At 36.5% G+C, this 19,256-nt stretch overlaps 4 protein-coding genes across 6 annotated transcripts; 2 read left to right on the forward strand and 2 right to left on the reverse strand.

Moving 5' to 3' along the window:
• Positions 1-93: 93 nt before the first annotated feature.
• Positions 94-2,063, reverse strand: AHP2 (Tat-binding protein 1(Tbp-1)-interacting protein (TBPIP)). The gene is made up of 6 exons (XM_059599467.2): positions 1,979-2,063; positions 1,855-1,880; positions 1,089-1,356; positions 803-873; positions 510-698; positions 94-429 (listed from the first exon to the last, which is right to left on the reverse strand). Exons 1-6 carry the CDS (start codon positions 2,004-2,006, stop codon positions 331-333), a joined length of 681 nt encoding a protein of 226 aa, XP_059455450.2. The 5' UTR covers positions 2,007-2,063; the 3' UTR covers positions 94-330.
• A 1,091-nt stretch (positions 2,064-3,154) lies between these two features.
• On the forward strand, positions 3,155-6,715 carry LOC132184376 (uncharacterized). 2 transcript variants are annotated; one of them, XM_059597992.2, is made up of 5 exons: positions 3,155-3,552; positions 4,521-4,614; positions 5,479-5,516; positions 5,621-5,756; positions 6,223-6,715. In XM_059597992.2, the coding sequence occupies exons 1-5, from the start codon at positions 3,214-3,216 to the stop codon at positions 6,636-6,638; spliced, it is 1,023 nt and encodes a 340-aa protein (XP_059453975.1). In that variant the 5' UTR covers positions 3,155-3,213; the 3' UTR covers positions 6,639-6,715. The 2 variants fall into 2 exon arrangements, with proteins under 2 accessions (XP_059453975.1, XP_059453977.1); XM_059597994.2 differs by lacking the exons at positions 5,479-5,516; positions 5,621-5,756.
• Positions 6,716-10,158: 3,443 nt separating this feature from the next.
• Positions 10,159-10,545, reverse strand: LOC148584749 (uncharacterized). Its single transcript, XM_088518608.1, has one exon. The coding sequence runs from the start codon at positions 10,543-10,545 to the stop codon at positions 10,159-10,161; it is 387 nt and encodes a 128-aa protein (XP_088374734.1).
• Positions 10,546-12,744: 2,199 nt separating this feature from the next.
• Positions 12,745-17,658, forward strand: LOC132183945 (aluminum-activated malate transporter 4). 2 transcript variants are annotated; one of them, XR_015912815.1, is made up of 8 exons: positions 12,745-12,820; positions 12,914-13,285; positions 13,553-13,690; positions 13,795-14,058; positions 14,204-14,340; positions 14,434-14,580; positions 16,568-17,320; positions 17,394-17,658. XR_015912815.1 is itself a non-coding variant. In XM_059597417.2 (7 exons), the coding sequence occupies exons 2-7, from the start codon at positions 12,916-12,918 to the stop codon at positions 17,213-17,215; spliced, it is 1,704 nt and encodes a 567-aa protein (XP_059453400.2). In that variant the 5' UTR covers positions 12,745-12,820; positions 12,914-12,915; the 3' UTR covers positions 17,216-17,658. The 2 variants fall into 2 exon arrangements, 1 of the variants encoding a protein (XP_059453400.2); XM_059597417.2 differs by having other exon boundaries at positions 16,568-17,658.
• Positions 17,659-19,256: the final 1,598 nt, after the last annotated feature.

Below are 19,256 nucleotides of genomic sequence, written 5' to 3' on the forward strand. Positions count from 1 at the left end.
TACATTACAAGTCATGTTAAGTTTCTGTTCTAGAAAGAAGTTAAAGCTCATTAGTCATCACAGAGTACAACAGAGGAATCGCTCATAATTGATCATTTTTCTTCATTGAAGTACATGGGGCCTTATGCTTAAAATTGTGGTAATATCTGGACTATCATATTATGCATCATTGTAAAACAATGTTTAGCACGCAACACCTAGCTATGACAAATGTATATCATAAAAGCATGCAGAATTTACATGTATTTTCCTTTTGCAACAGATTTACCTGTAGGAAAACACCATCTTATACCCTTAAATCCTTGACAGAGGATGAAGCACATCATAAAATCACTGGCCTCTAGGACGCTTCTTACCATGTTGCACCAGGTCGCCATACGACTGCAAACTTATGCCAACATCTTCATCATATTCAATCCCGAGTTCCTTCTGCAAAAATTTATACAACTATTAGCAACTTCAGCAATCCTAACTGTGGATGCTTACTAGACCTAAACAAGATTTTTAACCTTGAACTCCTTGAGATCCTTGGGTGAGTTCTCGGTTATAGCATCCCATAGATCTTTGAACATCCTTTTACGCCTTCTCCAATGACTTAGTTTCTCCAAGTACATGTCCTCAACTGCCTTACGGTCTTCAGGCTTCACCAGGGTAACTCCTCCACGCAATTTATCTATTTTGTCCTCCATCTCCTTTACCTGATACACAACTAAAAGCTCCTAAGCATGTCCCATACTTCTTTGAAGATATATCTTACCCAGTTCAATATGGAAAAGGCTTCAAAAATATCCATGTAACTTACCTCCATTGTCAGTTTGGCTTCTCTGTTGCGTATCTGTTCCAGTGTCAAATTTGATTGCAAAGTTCTAATCTCTGCAACAATGGTGTATTTAAATCGTCACCTTACATGACATGACATGACAGACCTTGTCCTCTAATATCTTTTTTTCCACATTAAAGTTCATGAAAGTCAAAATTTGAAAAACAAATTCTTAAATCCAGAGCTAACATGTTCAAGGAACCAAGACTAACGCACACCCAGATCACTTCTTACGAAACAAATAAAAACGGTGTGCAGGAGGAGGTACCTCCCTCGACCTCACTGATTGCTCTCCTTTGTTCTTGAAGCTGTTCCTGAAGCTTGGCATTTTCTTCCTTCATTCGATTAAGTTCTTCGTTGTTTGGAATGTTGAATCGGTCTTGCCGGGCCAGGTATATCTTCTGCTTACCATACTCCTTGAACGAAATCTGCCCGCTATCAGCCAGAGCATCCAGCACCTTCTGAATTGCCGTCTTCTTGAGATTAAACTTTTGCAACGAATCCGCCACATTTTGAGAATTTAATGGCTTGTTTTGCTGGACAAGAGAGAGAAAAGTAAAAAATAAAAATAAAAACCAGAACCTTAGATACAAATGAAAGCGTGAATACCCGATGTCTATGCTACTCTACTCACAAATCACAATAACGCATAGAACTATAATTCACTCCCCCTATACACACACTTGGATTTGATTTTCATATGTATATACTTGAATTTGATTTTCCCATATATATATATAGGAAAAGCAAATCTAACAAATAGATTGCAGATTTGGCATTTGATTAATTTGAGTAAGCTAACCAAAATTACAGATTCAACTTCCTCAGCCATGAAAGAATGGAAAACCTAACCTAAGACTCAGAAGGGAGCGTTATGCCTCGTTTGGCTACAGCAAAAATCGTAGAAAACGAAAAAAAGAAATTCGGAAAGTTAGAGGTTCAATCGTTTCTTTTCCCAAAGTAAAATTATTGGGAAAACAAGTAATGAGGCCTAAATGCAGATGTTTTGATAGAGGGCTGAAGAAAATGCTTACCTCGTTCACGAAGTTGAGAACGATAGCTGCAAACAAAGTGATAAAGATATTTGAGAAAATCATCGAGGTTTCGTACAAGAACTTGAAGATTCAAAGAGATAGAGAAAGAGAGAGGTTGAGATACCTTCGGTGCTATCGGATCTGGGAGCCATTTGATCGGAAAGTGAAAGAAAATAGGCGGGAAAATTTCTGAAACGTTTGTTTTTTTGGCTTCTCCAAAGAAGCGGCAAAAAGAGTTCTGTTCAGCGAGGACGAAGCTTGCCTGGGAAGGAGAATTACTGCGCCGAACGACACCGTTTGCTGGTTTAAAACGTTTTGTTTTAGGACAAAGTTTTCCGTTGAATTGAGCTTAATGAAATTATTTATACTCAGTCTATTAAATTGACAATTATCTTAAAGCATATAATTTTTTTAATTCTCGCCTACATTTTTTATATAATCTAAAGACAAATATCAAAATAATTGACTATATTAGGGGGTGAAAAAAAAAAAATTGTTATAGAATGGCCTAAAAAGATCCTAGGGAGATTTGTATGTGTGTGTTTTTTTTTATAGATAAATTTAATACTCTATTCATAATCATAAAGAAATAACATTATGCTATATAATACAACAACGTTACATATAAAAGTAGAAATCTCTTATATCCAAACTTGGTCTATTACCTATTTAATTGCTACTTTGTCTAACTCATGCACAACATAATTAGCTTCTCATTTGGCATGACAAACTTATCTACTTTGTAATATATTTAATGTATCATCCGCTAGCCGTCTATATCCACTCCAGTTTCGCTATATAACTTTTACATTGTTCACTATTTGAACCACATTACCGACCACAAGAGGATTTGGCGTAACCCCAAATTACGCCTAAACTCCACTACATTTGATGCAACCAATGCCTCTACCACAACAGATTATAATACATAGAGGAGATTGTGCTTGAAATTGCAATTATATAACTCTCATGATCCCGCACAAGTAGTGATTTAACAATGTCAATGCCTATATGAATATTTAGCAAATCAACTACAACATCACAATCCACCTTTTGAATTCTTGGTGAGGGTTTTTCTTCTAAACCAATTTAAATGAAATTTCTGTCATTTTAAAATTCATCACCTCCGTCTAGCTAGCCCAATTTCAAAAATTCGAACGACTTAAAAATAGAGATTGTCGTAAGTGGGGATCTCCCTCCAAAACGGTCTCCGTTTTAACGAATAAGAAATCCAACCCCCAAAGTACAAGTTTACCCCGGCGTCAACCTCGAAATTTCGAAAAGAGAATTCGTCTTCAAATCTTGAATTGGGCGTTCGTAGCTGAACCACGCAGTTGTTTTCTCCCACTCTCAGGAACGATGACGATCGTAACGACGACGTACCAAGCTTTGCTCTGCAACAACCACTCCTTCTTTGGCTCAAAACCTTCACTTTCACTCTCTCACTCCCAATTTCCCAATCCAAGACATTCACAAGCGTCCTCGAACGCTAAGACGTGGCCTGCTACGACTCCACCACCACTTATATCCAATCATGTAAGGACCCCAGCGTGCCACGCGGCTCGTCGCAAGCCTACTATCGCCGCCACGCCATCCACCGAAGAGGGCGACGACAATTCACGGCGTGTGCTGCAAATCATTCTGTGGGTCGCCGAAGGAGTGTACATTTTGTGGCTCTTCCTGCTTCCTTATGCCCCAGTAAGCTCTTTCCCTTTAAAAGTTCTCTGAACCCAATTGGTTGTCAAGCATTTGTTGTTGGATTTTGAAATCATTTGTGAGTTTTGAAATGATATTTCCCAATGCGTTATGATTTAGCTCAGTACAAAGAGATGCATTAATTTAGAAAGCAGCGTACAAGGCTCAAAACAAAGCATAATTCAATATAATAATCAAGAAGTCCCTTAGAAATGGCAATGAAAGTGTGACTCAAATGAGACAGTAAACTAAATCGAACACCTTAAAGGCTTGATACGCACTTGCGTTTTGAAAAGCAACCAAATTTAACATATGTTTCTAAGGCATTGGACTCTGAAGCTTCATATTTGCAGCACATCAGGTCTGTGAAGCCCATGCTAATCCAAAGCTTTTCTCTTGCATCCCCTTTTGTCCAAAACTACTCATCACTGTATCTACCAGGGCTGCTGTTGAATTGACAAAAGTTCAGGATCCTATTCCAAACATTGGAAAGAAGCCGAACAATGGAAAAATGCTTCGGAGTAGCACTGAAATACCAAATAAAGTGAAACTTAACCTCCTGTGGCAGCTTCCATCACATGGATGGAATTTTCTTTTGCTTCTGCAGAGAAAGCTGCTTATTTGCTTAACATAAAAAAATTTAACTTCAGATTTCCTTATTGTATGGGGAGATCCTTTAAAAATTACACGTCGTTCACAATATAATCTGTACAAGTTTCTTGGTAATACCTCAAATATATGGATCTTCTGAGTTCTGATGTAGCATGGCTTTTATAATGATTGATTAGGTATATAATGCCCAAGGAACCTTTCTCTCAAATTGTTTCTTTGTTTTTTCCTTTTCTTGTTTTGTTTTTGAGAAAATCTAGTCAAAAATAACTTTTCATCTCTGCTATGTTATAACACCATGATAGATAGGTCAAATTTTCAATTTGACTCTTAAGTCTCAAGTTTTGCTTGTATCATGACAGGGAGATCCTGTGTGGGCCATTAGTTCAGACACAATACACTCTCTTGTGGGCCTTTCTCTCAATTTTTTCTTTATCTTACCTCTTATGAACTCTGGTATGTACAAAAATTCTTATTTATACCCATTTTGTGATGTTAGTCTTTTCAATTTGTGGGCGTTCTCTCAATTATGATGGATTCCTGATGCTACTATTATGAACTCTTTTGACCTAGTAATTGTCAATAATGACGTCTCATCCTAATGTTGGATATAGTTTTGTTTCTTATACTAGAATATTCAGTGATTCATTATGATTGCACAGATGATATTCATTATCTTGAGATGAACAACAATATTTCATTGTTTTTAACAGAACTTATTCTGAGTTCAATTTGTTCCTTTTATCCTTTTGATCTAATGCATTTGAAATCGGTCTTTCTTGATTATTATTTCATTTGGGATATGATCAACTGTCAACTGTTATCAACATCAGTTGAGGTGAAATCTTCATCTTCTTTTTTGTTCGTTTGGGAAAAAGAAAGGGGAGTAAACAAGGGGTTGGGGTGTTTGGAAGGTTCCTATGCCCCATTTGGTTACATAGGACTTCATCAACATTGAATCTCTTGGACAACTGGATGCTCCCAAATTAATGTGTATGTGGAAAGAAAAATTCATGTTTTCATTGCATTTAGGAGAACTGTAATCACACATAATACTGGTTCATATGGGATCTCTGGATAGGTGGTTTGGTGACCGTTTTGGTATGTTTATGGCAAAACAGCATATACAACACTTTGTTTTTTGTTTTTTAATAAAATGTGCATATGATGCTGAAAGTTGATTTACTGCTGGTAATAGCTCTGTCGACTATATCATATTCTGCAATACTAGTAGTTGATTTCTTTGTTTTCTGGTTTATGGAACAAATTCTTATTGTTTTTGATCCGATAATTTCTGCAATAAACCTTCTGGCAGAGTAGTTGGCATTTGTCCAATTGATGCCCCAGTTCTTCACCCGGTAAGGATCACAGTATAAAGTAAATTTGGTTGGCACTCGTTATATTCCAGCATGCTTATAGATCTAAATGTTTTTATGATGTTGGGCCATTTTTCCATCATCAGGTTTCTGAAGGATTATTCAATTTTGTTATTGGGTGGACATTCATGTTTGCTCCTTTGCTGTTCACGGATCGTAAGAGGGATAGATACAAGAGCTCTCTGGATGTTCTATGGGGCCTACAGATGTTCCTTACAAATAGTATATTCTTTTACAAATTCTCTTGTGTTTTTTTTATTCTCTCTAGGCACAAATTCTTATGCTTAATTAGTAGTTAGATCGGCTAAACTATGTAGGTTACGAGCACACTTTGCCATTTGCTTATTGAACTAGTTGTGCCCAGGCCTAGCTAATCATAATTTAAGGTTCCTACAAGCTATTTTTAAATTATGTTAATCTGGATGATGTCAAAAATAAAAATAATAAAAGAAGATACTACTACTGGGTCAGTTCTTTTCTACAGTTGGAGCATGGTAAACATCCCCAAAGCTGATGAGCCTGTTGGCAAGTTTGTGAAGTGCACCCTAGAGAAATCTTTGCTTTGATTTTCCTTTTGTTTCTTCCCTTTTATTTACATATTTCCTAATTTTGAAGGACAGAAAAAGCTAGTGGAGTTGGGTTTAAGCGTCTGATTAACCATGCATCCCCATTATTCTTTTGATTGCAGCATTTCTAATACCTTACATGGCTATTCGGCTGAATGAGGCTGATGCAGACTGTACTCTAACCAAGCGCTCTCAGCTGGGCTCTGTGATGACAAATGGTGCACCTATTGTTGGACTGATTGGTGGGGGCATATGTCTCATATCTGCATTGTGGGCTCTCTTTGGTCGAATGGAAAGTAATTTTGGGAGCATAGGAGACAGATGGGAATTCTTGGTCAGTTATCTGGGATCAGAGAGGCTGGCTTATGCCTTCATTTGGGATATATGTTTTTACACAATTTTCCAGCCTTGGTTGATCGGTGATAACCTTCAAAACGTTCAGAAAAGCAAAGCTGGTATAGTAAACTATCTAAGATTTGTCCCCGTGGTTGGCTTAATCTCTTACCTTCTCTGTTTGAATCTTGATGACGAATTTTAGCTTCATGTAATGTTGAGTCAATTCTGAATATCAATTAGCTATATATATATAGTGAACAGTAAACACAATTTGAATTGTTTTTGGCATGTGAAAAGGAAAGTGATAATGCTATTTTGCATTCTCGAAGCATATTCAGCTAACATGATATGCTCAATTCACTCCGATATAAGAATCATAAAAGTGTGAAATGTCATATATGTGCAGGGGCAGACTCATGTGGTGATTTAGTAGATGATATTATTATTAATTTATTTGTAGTGGTTGAATTAAAAGTCAATAACTTTGTTAATTTTGATTGTTGATAATGGTCTTGATATTTATCTTATTGTATATTAGAACTTGGGGTGCGGACAAGAAATTTCATATGTTCATCTAGAATGATCTGATCGTCCCACGCTCCATACGGGTCATACCCATCCTCATTCCCCACACTTGACAGTTGACAGGTTTATATGAGACTCCTCGTGATGTTGCTTCCATGATCTATCTAATTTTGGATGTGTTCACATAATTCATGATCTTGACAGCTCATAGAGATTGGACCCGTGGGATTGCTTGCAAAATGATTTGCCGAGTTAGTGGGGCATGTTTGCCATGAGACTGAACGGGATTCAAAGACTCAAAAAAATTTATCTTAAAATATCATATTAATAATTTTTTATTACTATTTAAATAAAAAAATCACTACAAAACATTTTTTTTTTTTTCACATTAATCAAATTTGTTATAGTTTCAGTCCACTCACTTTTTTCAAGTCATTTGCCAAACACAACCGTGAGGTTTTCTGGTTGAGCCATGATGACAGATTGTCTTCCTTTTTATGGTATTCTTATTTGTGCTGAATTCCTCAAAGGAAAAAGAGTAATAGATGTACGAATTCAGAATGTGAGATCATATCCCATCTTTATCGAGAACTTAGAGACATGTTCTTAATCTTTTTGTTAAACTCTTGCAAATTTACGATTAAATGTGTGTGATCTCATAAATTTAATGAAAAAATTTACAAATTTGGACAGAAAATGATTAATGGAGAGAAAAATAATCATTTCTCATCTTTATCAAGTAAATAAAATATACAGTAATATTACATACTATACCAATATTTCTTAACTTAGGTAATATACATGTAATTTCTAAATTTTTATCTATTGTGGAATAGATCAAATATTTAAAATCTCTTATTTTTTATTTTGATTTTGGTCCATAACATAGAAAAACCTTCTTTTTTTTTTTTTTTTTAAATGCATAGAAAAGCCATTTGATTCATTCGTATTCAATTAAAAACGTGCTATGCATCATTAAAAGTGCCTTCATCATCTCAACAAAGTCAAGACTCAAAGAGAGAACATCTACATATCATGGCCTCCATTTGTCGATGCTTTTTAATTTTTTTTTTTAATTGAAAAAAGTGTTTTGATATGATATAAATGTAAAAATAGTTTTGAGTATTTTGTGTTGTTTGTTTATTGTTTTTTTTAAAACAAAAAATAAAAGGAAGAAGAAACAAATGTTATTAAAAAAAGATTTGGAATATTACAACTTTTATTATAATTTTCTTACAAATTTATGTGATAGTCTATGAGTGCCACGTGGTGTCACATGCCTAAACAAATTAAACTACAAAATTTAACAAATAAATTTAATTACTTAAGAACTTACTTAATAAATGTCATGTGAATTATGTGAATTACCACATAGTTAACATCCCTAACGTCAGTTTTTTGTTTTTTTTATTTTATTTTATAGTTTTTCTGGAAGTACAACGTCCTTAACAATTATTATAAAATAGGTCAGATTTACTAAGGTTATTATCGCACACGGCAAATCCCATAGAAAATAATATTTTAAATCAGATTAAGCATGAATATTCTTCCCTATAATAACCTGAGTTGATTGATCACAGTAGAAAGGAGTGGAAATCGGCGCTACTAGGGGAACTTTTTAATGAGGAGGAGCAGATGGCCATTTATTTGGTGCCAATCAGTGCCACATACCAACCGGATAAGTTGGTGTGGCGAGGAACAAAAAACGGAGTCTTTACCGTTCGCAGCGCGTACCATATGATGAAGGAGCAAGAAAGTGAAAGTACACCAGAAAGTTCCACTCGGAAAGGACAGAATGGCGTGTGGAAAGGAATATGGGAGATGCATTCTCCTAATGTTGTGAAAAACTTTATGTGGCGAGCTTGCAGGAATATTTTACCGACCATGGAGAATTTAGTGAGAAAAAAGGTGCTCGGTGATCCCCTATGCCCCATATGCCATTTAGAGACAGAAAGTATTGTTCATGCTCTTTGGGATTGCCCGGCTGCTCGTGACGTCTGTGGGCCATGTAGAAAGTTTTTTCAAAAGAGCTCTTTCACCGGAACTGATTTTGTCCATATTGCAGGAGCTGTTCTTGAAAGGGGGGATGGGGAAATTTTTCGGGTCTTCTCTAAAACCTCGAGAAGGATCTGGTTACGTCGAAATGGCTGGGTGCATGACCAAATTTTCTTGCACCCAAACCAGATAGCATACGAAGCAGAAGAGGCAGTGCATGAGTATGCGAAAGCCAACGCTACTGATGCCCCCACGAATAGTGTCCGCACAGAGAGTCCACCTCGGTGGAAGAAACCTGGTAGGGGATGGACTAAAGTAAATGTTGACGCAGCTTTGGATAAGAAGGCAGGAAAAATGGGCTTTGGAATAGTTTTGAGGGACTATGAAGGGAAAGTTCTTAAGGTGAAAAGCATCATGCGATTGGGGCTATGGGATTCAGCTGCTGCGGAGGCTTTGGCTGCATATCTCAGGGTAGTAGCTGGCCAAGAAAATGGGGTGCAGCAACTGATATTGGAGGGGGACGCGAAGCAGATTATTGATGCAATTAGAGAACAAGGCCAGAATCAGAGTATGCTTGGTCAGTTAATAGATGATGTTCGGATTGGTCTTAATGCTTATTCAAAATGGAAGGTGGAACATGTGCATCGTGAGGCGAATAGAGTGGCCCATATATTAGCAAAATTGGCCCTAAAACAGGCTACTGATATTGTATGGATTGAAGAGGGTCCTGATTGTATTCGAGACATTTTATTGGCTGAGCAATTGCTTGGTCAATGATCCAATTACTTTTTAATAATACGACAGTTATTCAAAAAAAAATATATATTCTTCCCTATTACGACATAGTATATAAACGATAAATCAACCAACATGTCAAATTATATTCAAACATTTTAAATGACTTGAGTAATAACCGCAATAAGCCATATTTAATTGAATTTCATTTATTATTTTAAGGGTAAAATTCACTTAATCTCCTAAAACTACCACCCCAATGACACTTTACCCACAAACAATCAATTGCGACAATTTACTCAAAAAACTACCAAAACAATGACAGTGTACCCCCCAATACTATCAAAATGACGAAATTATCCCTCCATTGCCACATAATGTGAATTTCATTAATAGGACCTCTCTATTTTTTGAAGATAAATATCAGATTCGAATTAAAAGGAGCCTAGCTCAGAGTTTACAATCTCCTAGATACAAGAGGGAAAGTTATCAGTCCATATAGTCTCCTGTTGAAGCTGTAGGGCCAGTTTCGCGATCTGATGGGCTACTCCATTGCCTTGGCGGTGGACGTGTTGAACTTTCCAGTCCATGCATGTACACAATAGCTGCTTCGTCTCCAGCAAGATATTACCATAACTTCCCATCCAGTTGCCCTTATGCTGTAGTTTGCTGACAATCTCCAAAGCATCCCTTTCGAGTATTATTCGCCGCAAGCCCAAACTATGACTGAACTCCACAGCTTTTAAAGCAGCATACGCCTCAGCAATGGTTGGGTCTGTGATAAAACCCTTCGTGGCACAAAGGGCAGCCAGTAAATTACCATTATGATCCCGAATCGCAATCCCCATTCCCATCCGTCTACCCTCCAGGTCCAGCCAGTAATAGGACCTCTCTATTGCTATGTCTAACACTATACATAATATTACGTTATTTAAAATTTTAAATAATGTTATAACATATTTAAAGTTAGATAATATATATTTTTAGATTTATAAAATTTAATATAAACTATAAAACAGGTCATCTTAATTTGAAGATAATCATAATCCATTTTGGTTATAATGATAAGTCAAGCTCAGCTCTAATTTGTAATGATATTAGAGGAATCGAATGTGCTGAGAGACCATTATGGTAAGAACAGAGGTATATATATATTTAAAAAAGAAAAAAGAAAAAAAGAACAGAGGTGTCAAGATGTCGGATTGGGATCCTCTTCGGTCCAAATGGACCGGAGGGAAACCAGTTCTCTTTTTTTTTGGACAATTCTGCCCCTACTTTAACAAGAACCAGCTCTACTCCAATCCATATTTTTGAACAATTTTACCCTTATTTTAACAAGAATTAGCTCTCCTCTGGTCGATTTGGACTAGAAAGGATCCAAATGCCAAGATGACAATCCATGAATGTTACCACGGGCGCATCATTAAATAGAATTTTGAAGCATATATGTAAGTATTTAGTAGTTTATATTTAAGTATCATGAGTCCTTTTCCTTCATTCAATTAGAAAAAAATTAAAAAAAAAAAAAAAAGAAAAAAAAAAAAGTATCATGAGAATTATTAAAAAAAAAAAAAAAAAAAAAAAAAGGTATCAAGAGAATTGACACAACAATTTGGAGCATATCTCTAATGGTACTTTTTTGTCATTTTATTGAAGTTACAACGTCCTAGCAATCATTATAAAATAGGGTCCAGATTACTATGGTTATATCAGAGAATAAACAAAACAATAATATCAGAGAATAAACAAAACAATAATGACATTGTATTGTTTATGTTAAGTGAGAGAAAAAAAAAAAAAAAGTGTAATAAATAGTATAGAAAGTTAAAAAAATAGTATTAAAAAGTGTAGTACTTAGATTCACTGATTAAGCATGAATATTCGTCCCTTTTATATATAAACAAAAAAAAAAAACAGCCATGCCAGATCTGATTTAAATATTTTAAATATTATAAACGATACATGTCAATCAAACCATTTTTATTTTATGTTTGTTCGTTTTGACGTGTTAAAAAATATTTTTAAGAAATTTCAAATGAAAATAAATTTAGAGTGATAAGTCAAGATCACTCTCATTTTGTTATGTAATGATTTTGGAGGATACGAACGTGCTGCGACACCATTATCGTAGGAGAAAGCAAAGCTATGAAGATGACATGGGCGGCCCATTAAATATAATAAATTATTAAAAAAAAAAAAAAAGGACGACGATTATTCTCACTCACCTATTATTATTTCTCTGACTGGTTGGCGAGATGCAAGAGAAAGTGAATCTGGAACTACGCGACGTCTCTCCTACCATTCCGGATTGGATCCCAACCCGCTCTCCGCGGATTTTCCCGGCTTCTCAAGCCCGCCACTCTACAACAACCATTCAAAATTTCCAACTCCGAACAAACCAAACGCCAAACGGCACCGTTTCTTAAATTCAATCGCTTATCAAAATGCAACTTCACATTCTTTTAGATCCCAAAATCATTTATTATTGAATATATATTAATTTCCCAACAATTTATCTTTCAATATACAAAGTCAAAGAATCAATTACAATTTCTGTTACAAAATATAGTTTTGACCATATTTATGGCCAAAAATACTAGTTACATAGTTGACTACAAAAGTAAAGTTGTTTTTTTGACTGTTTGGGTCGAAGATGATTAAATTGGTGTGAAGAATTTTCTCTTATGGCCGGATAATAAAGTTAAGAATACCAGCAACCTGTATCTTAGACATAATCTACTTAGAGCATATATGTTCTATAACTGTAGTAGTACATAAGTTAGCGAAAGTTGGGGTCATAAATAATATTTGATTGATAGATTTTTCTGTTTGTATTTATAACTCTTTAACTTTATAGCATGTGTTTAAGTTTTATTAGAGTTTTATGCTCATTGTAACCTTATATTTTTAGCTATAATTTTATCATCGCTTTATGAGGTGAATTCTAAATAATTTCCCTTAAAAAAAAAGAAAAAAAAAAGAAAAGAAAAAGAAAAAAAAAAACGTAAAGAGTAGGCAGAACTGCGGAAGCATAGCAATTCAATAAATAAGTTGATAGACAGTGTCTGTTGCTTACTAACCATCACATAAATAAAAAATGTCTCTATTCCATTGTCTCATATTCTAAAGGTGAACTCTCTCTCTCTCTCTCTCTCTGTAATATTTCAGTTTCTCTGAATTTTTTCTTCTCTAATTGCTGTTTGGGTTCTTTACGAATTGCAGACATGGCAGCGAAAATCGGGTCGTTTCGGCACAGTTTCGCCGAGAGGAGCAAGGAGAGACTGCTCTCTCGGAAGGGCTACTCCGAGTTGGGCCTGAACAGCTCGGACAGCGGAGACGATGGAGTCAAATGCCGGTGCTTCCGTATACTCTCCGACGGAATCGCCAACTTCTTGTTCGGCCTGCGGGATACTTCGGCCAAGCTGTACGAGATGGGCCGGTCCGATCCTCGCAAGGTCTTTTTCGCCGCGAAAATGGGGCTCGCCTTGGCCCTCGTGTCCCTCGTCATCTTCTTTAAAGAGTCGCTCCAGGAGGTCAGCCAGTACTCCATCTGGGCAATTCTCACCGTCATCGTGGTCTTCGAGTTCAGCGTAGGTATTAGCTTCGATCATGTTCATGTGTATGTTATGACCAATATTGTTGGAGTTATACCAACAAAAAAAACGAGCGGTTCAAATTGTGTTTATCTCATTAAGAGTTATAACGAAAAGGATCGGACTGATTTGTTTTTTCTTCGTGTATTGGGTTTTTATGCTTGTTGTTGTGCGTCTGTTTGAGGGATTTGTCGGAGTTTTATTGTTGGTTTGTTCTCAGGTGCTTCAATCAAAAGTGTAATTTTTTACTCTACTTGTGGGTTTGTAGGTGCAACACTTAACAAAGGGTTCAACCGTGCTTTGGGGACATTTTCCGCCGGAGGGCTAGCTCTGGGCATTTCAGAACTTTCTGCGAGGGCTGGGGATTTCGAGGAAGTCATTCTAGTAATTAGTGTTTTCATTGCAGGTCAGTCTTTGTGCAGAGAAATGGCTATATATTTCCCACCTTCATTTTTTCATTTTCTATGACAATTCATTTGTAAAATGACTTTATGTTTTGGTGGTATTTAGGATTTTCTGCAAGTTTTGCCAAACTGTATCCAACAATGAAGTCCTATGAATATGGGTTCCGTGTCTTCTTGCTGACATACTGTATTGTAATAGTCTCTGGGGAGGGTTCGTTTTTCGAAACAGCTTTATATCGGTTGATACTTATTGGGATCGGTGCCGGTATAGGCTTGGTTATAAACATATGTCTATACCCCATTTGGTCAGGGGAGGATCTGCACAAATTGGTGGTGAAAAATTTCAAGAGTGTTGCTTCTTCTTTGGAAGGTTGGATCAAATTCTGTGGTGGCCTTAATGGATGTTCTTTTACGTAAATGCCTTAGGTTTTTTATTTTTATTTTTATTTTTATATTTTTGATTTTTAGTCGACTGCAATGACATGCTTAAACGATTACTTCAAAATTCTGTTTAGGCTGTGTTAGTGGATACTTGCACTGCGTTGAATATGAGAGGATCCCCTCTAAAATTCTTACATACGAAGCTTATGATGACCCAATGTATAGTGGTTATAGATCGGCTGTACAATCTTCAAGCCAAGAGGAATCTCTGGTATGCTCATGTCACAATTGTTTTGCCTGTCCTCTTGAGTAGACCCAAAAAAGGTAGGAGTTATTTGATTTTAGCTTAATCTTGATGTTTCAGTTAGACTTTGCAATATGGGAACCGCCTCATGGCCCTTATAGAACTTTTAATTATCCTTGGAGAAGCTACGTCAAAGTAAGTGGTGCACTGAGGCATTGTGCTTTCATGGTAATGGCAATGCATGGATGCATACTTTCAGAAATACAGGTGAATAGACCTCTTCCCTCCCTTGTGATCTTCTTGATATTCTTTTGCAGCATTTTCATCTGTTCTTATACTTCCCAGGATGTTAAATTTTCTTTCCTCTTTTGGAGTGGGGCACAGTTCATAACGCCACAAATCAGAACTGGCATTTGGGAAAGTTTTAATCATACACTGAATTTGTCTTTGAGTTCTTCCATGTGATCTATGTTTCTCTGGTCAAAAGTGATAAGCAACGTTGTTAACTTATTCGTCCTGAATCTTACCTTCTTTTTCTGAATTCTTTCATATTTCTTTTCTTGAAGCAATAAATTTTGAGTTTGAACATGGTGATGAATCGTTTTTACTTATCCTCAGACCCCTACTGTGGCACCAGTGTTTTGCCACTCTTTTTTCTTTTTGACATATGGTAGGATGTACTTACTAAAAAAAAAGAGAGACTTATGGTAGGATTTGAACAGGGATATCTATGATGGCATTACCGGCAATGTCTAAGCTAAGAGACGTGTCAATTTTTTCTTGACATAACCTGGTTATTGCCTCGAACTGTTGTGTGGATACCATTTCCTGATCTGATGATGAATTCCTTATAAACTGAACAACCTAGCCCTCAATAAATATATTGCTCGTTGGTTGTGATTTATTAGTTTAGTTGGTAGGAAGCTATTAAATAGCAAGTTGGGGACAATGAATTTGTTAATGGTAAGTGCAACAATAAAACTCTGGGCGTGTGCATGTTATGGTCCAAATGATTTTCTTCCTCTTGCTTCTCCCGACAGATTTTAACAGTCAAATCAATCAGTTAGCTTCTTTAGCTTAATTGCAAGAACGGTGAGTTTGCCCTTTTTTTTTTTTTCACTCTGGTTTAGTGAATAGAAAAGTTCAAAATTGACTACTTTATCCATATATTGACAGATTAACCAGGATTTGAAGAGTATAATTAGTAGTTATGACAAGGATGTTGCTGATGCCTTCGCTGCAGTGAGTTGGTTTAAGACGGTCATTAAGAGTTCATGCTAAGATCTTTATGAACAATATTTGGCTAAACATCAAATTCTTGAGGTCGTTAAGAGTTCTTGCTAAGATCTGTGCTTTGTACCGTTGCAATCCAATTCAGTGGGGGCATCTAACACCTGTCTCCTGCAAAAAAGTTTGTGGTAGTCGGTGAGGCAAATATGATCATTTTGTTTGATACTTTGATCCATTAAATCTAGGTATGAAGATCCATAATCAATACGAGAATCAACCAATGTTACATAGAATCCCTCACCGCTATACAACACCCACCACAACACCGCAACCCTCCCACCCAAACCACAAATCTCTCTCTCTCTCCCCCTTTATCTGTGTCTTCAACACATTGATCACTGCCAAAACTCAGCATAAGCCACGATTGGAACCCTGTGCTCCAGCAACTACTTGTGACTCTGCTTGGGGATCTGCACCTAGAAGGTTGGTGCCAAATCAGATGTGAGATTAGGCGTGGGTCTTTTTGGCCAACACTGTGGTTTGGCAAGGTAAAGTTAGAAGTTGTCAAATAGAAGAGATTGAGGAGACACTAATAGTTGATGCCGCATGTGGGCTGGGGTGGGGTTCTGGGTTGGAGAGCTGGGTATGTTTGCTACCAACGGGGCATGACAGGGGCAAATATGTTTGATTTGGAATGAGATAGAACATTGAGTCGCTTCCCCAAGGAGTAATTTCCTCTTGTTGTTTATATTGTTCCCAGATATGTGATCTGTTCGTGGCATGGCAATTACACTATTCATGAATGATCAATTATAGCTTAAAGAGTATATGCTTTGACCTTTCTATATATCCTTCAGAAAGAATCCCTCGGGCACATATGCCCGTCAAGAAGATAAGGGAAGAAGATTTTTTTTTTTGGTAGCTAATGATGTGTTGATGCACTTTAGGAATTGAGAATGGATAATAATATATTTCTCCTGAGCTATCAATTACATTATCAACTGTTCTGACACTGTACTTGTAGGCACCGCCAGAAAAGAGACTCGTTTTCAGTAGTGAGCTTCAGAGGGTTGGTACTGAAGGAGCGAAAGTGTTACGTGAGCTTGGAAGCAAAGTAGAAAAGATGGAGAAACTAAGCCTCAAAGACATTCTGTTTGAAGTGCATGAAGCAGCAGAAGAGTTGCAATCTAAGATTGACCAAAAATCATACCTTCTGGTCAATTCAGAGAGCTGGGAAGGGGTAAGGCAGGCTAAGGAATTTGACGATCCTGTGAACTTCATCGATGTCAAAGACAATGAAAATAAAGGATTGGTGATCAATTCCCTCAGTGAAACGTTGGATGTTCAGAATCCAAACATGAGTGTAGAACCCTCCATTCCGCATTGGGTATCCTCAGAAAGTGTGCTTAAGAAACCAATGTCATGGCCACGTCTTCAATCATTTGCTGGGGATGCCATCCTTGCCGAAGAATCAAAAGTATATGAAAGTGCCAGTTCCTTGTCCTTAGCAACTTTTTCATCACTTCTGATTGAGTTTGTTGCCAGGCTTCACAATCTTGTTGATGAGTTTCAAGAGCTAAGTGAGAAAGCAAATTTTAAGGAACCCATGGATCCGCCAGAGGCCGAAGAGAAGATTGGGTTTTGGACCAGACTGTTTTGGTGCTTCCATTGACTTCCTTGTTCAGTTACTTCATCTTCATACTTTTTATACAATTTTTGGGAATTCATCATTGGTTACTGCTTGGTTGACTCTGTCTTTTTAAATGCAAGGAAGGCAGTAAGTTTTCTCACCTAAAATAGTAAGTCTAGCCACTGAAGAGGTTCTCAACTGACGACACAGTTCTTTGTAGGATTCGTTTTATCTTATTCTGATGGAAGCCGCGCCGGGGGGTGGGGGATTTGGCATAAAGTGAAATCTTAACAGTATTTGAAGCCAGAGCGGAAGGTTTAGAGGTCATGATCACAGTACTTCAGGTCATCTCAAAGTGATGCCGAGATGTTTTGATGTGATGTAAAGGTAAAAATTGTTTTATTTTTTAGAATTGTTTTTTATTTTGAGTTGTTTATTAATATATTTATCTCGAGAACTGAAAACAAAGACAAAAAAAAAAGAAATTCCCTATCCGAGCAAGGATAAAGTCCGAAAAAAACTTTGTTATAGCCTTCAGAACTTTATAAATAATTTTAAGAACTTTGTTATAGCCTCTTTTAGGGGCTAGCAAAAGCTACCAAATTGACTAAGCCTATAATTGCATCCCTTGAAACTTTTTTATTTTTTTTATTTTTTGAAAACCGTAAATATTACCAAAGCTACTAGAAATAAAGAAAGACATGATATCGGATGAAAGCATTATGATTCTCTCAATTTCAAATAAAATAGAGAATAATTATTTTATGGTCTATATTAAATTTTATGAATTTAATGATGTATATGTTATTACAGGGCAAATATTGCACATGCAATAATGAATCATAATCTTATGTTATTAGCTATTTGAATTTCACAAAAATTTTGGCAGCTTATGAGAATAAAATTCAAGCAACTTAAGAGAAATAGGTTACAAAGCTACCTGCCTCGAACAATTAGATCCCGCATCCTAATCTGTCCCGTACTAGCGAGTCCAGCCCAAAAATTTCAGCAGCCTAATAATAGAAGATGTTCATCTTATAATAATATATATTTACCCTAAATTCATTTTCTTGATGATCATCCTCATTGACGACAAATCATACGGATATCACATGCCTTTGTATAGAATGATCATTTTTTTTTTTTTTGGCTAATTGGAGTTAAGGATGATCATCAAAACTATAAAAAATAAAAAAAAGTATATAAAACCATAAAAACCCAGCAGAAAAGGAGTTAGAAAGGGAAAATCTTTCTGGCCCAAGACCAGCCCATACGCTTCCACTTTCAATTCTAACGTCTTCTGGCGCGTTCTGGATCTCCAAACATCTCTCGTTCACTCAACACACACAGAAAAAAAAAAAAAAAAGTCTCTCAAGTCTCTAGTGACTCTGTGTGAATCAGAGGAAGCCGGCGGGAAGGCGTTGAGATCCGGTAAGAGCACTCCCACTTCTCAATTTAATCGATTTGCTCCAAACAGTGTAATGCTTAGTTTTCTTTTGGCTAATTTCAATTCTTGCTCTCTGTTTGGTTTTCGAGAAAGCTGGGGAAAGAAAATAAAACCACTTAAGTTCCAATTTTATATAATAGATTGAGTTCCCTCGGGTCCCAAACGAATTCATTTTCACTCGTTTCTTCGGCATCCAAAAGGAATTCGTTTGGGAACCCATTTTTCAGATGTTTCCTAGCGAAATCCCTACAAAAATGGTTTCGCAGGTGGATAGAAACTACACTGACTTGGATAGAAGAATATATACAAGTGATACACGGATAGCATTTGAAGGATTAGATGAGTTTGAAAATGCAAAGGCATACTCATTTTTGGCGGCATCAACACTCAGGTTGTTTGCAAGATCTGATGATAGCTATGTTCAAGCCTGGTCACAAATTAGAACGGGCTATAGAAGGTTTTATGCAAAACCATGTCCAGTAGGGAACATTCAATTTCTTGTTATCGTACACAATAATAATGAATAATATAGAATCAAAAAAAGAGAGATCAAGATAAAGTCGAAACACAGATTTACGTGGTGCTTATGCCCACATGAGAAAGTGCGGCTATATTTTACTATTTAATGATTTAAGG

Source organism: Corylus avellana, chromosome 7 (genome assembly GCF_965113065.1).
Source record: "Corylus avellana chromosome 7, dhCorAvel1.hap1.2, whole genome shotgun sequence".
In the NCBI taxonomy this organism is placed as follows: Eukaryota; Viridiplantae; Streptophyta; class Magnoliopsida; order Fagales; family Betulaceae; genus Corylus; species Corylus avellana.

Excerpts from the sequence above, each read along its gene's own strand:
- AHP2 (XM_059599467.2), bottom strand. The coding sequence starts at position 2,006 with ATGGCTCCCAGATCCGATAGCACCGAAG. Across the intron at positions 699-802 it reads AAGCCAAACTGACAATGGAG|GTAAAGGAGATGGAGGACAA; the intron begins GTAAGTTACATG and ends GTTGTGTATCAG. Across the intron at positions 430-509 it reads AGGATCTCAAGGAGTTCAAG|AAGGAACTCGGGATTGAATA; the intron begins GTTAAAAATCTT and ends AAATTTTTGCAG.
- LOC132184376 (XM_059597992.2), top strand. The coding sequence starts at position 3,214 with ATGACGATCGTAACGACGACGTACCAAGCTTTGCTCTGCAACAACCAC. Across the intron at positions 3,553-4,520 it reads TCCTGCTTCCTTATGCCCCA|GGAGATCCTGTGTGGGCCAT; the intron begins GTAAGCTCTTTC and ends GTATCATGACAG. Across the intron at positions 4,615-5,478 it reads CTTACCTCTTATGAACTCTG|TTGGCATTTGTCCAATTGAT; the intron begins GTATGTACAAAA and ends CTGGCAGAGTAG.
- LOC148584749 (XM_088518608.1), bottom strand. The coding sequence starts at position 10,545 with ATGGGAATGGGGATTGCGATTCGGGATCATAATGGTAATTTACTGGCT.
- LOC132183945 (XM_059597417.2), top strand. The coding sequence starts at position 12,916 with ATGGCAGCGAAAATCGGGTCGTTTCGGCACAGTTTCGCCGAGAGGAGC. Across the intron at positions 13,286-13,552 it reads GGTCTTCGAGTTCAGCGTAG|GTGCAACACTTAACAAAGGG; the intron begins GTATTAGCTTCG and ends GTGGGTTTGTAG. Across the intron at positions 13,691-13,794 it reads AATTAGTGTTTTCATTGCAG|GATTTTCTGCAAGTTTTGCC; the intron begins GTCAGTCTTTGT and ends GGTGGTATTTAG.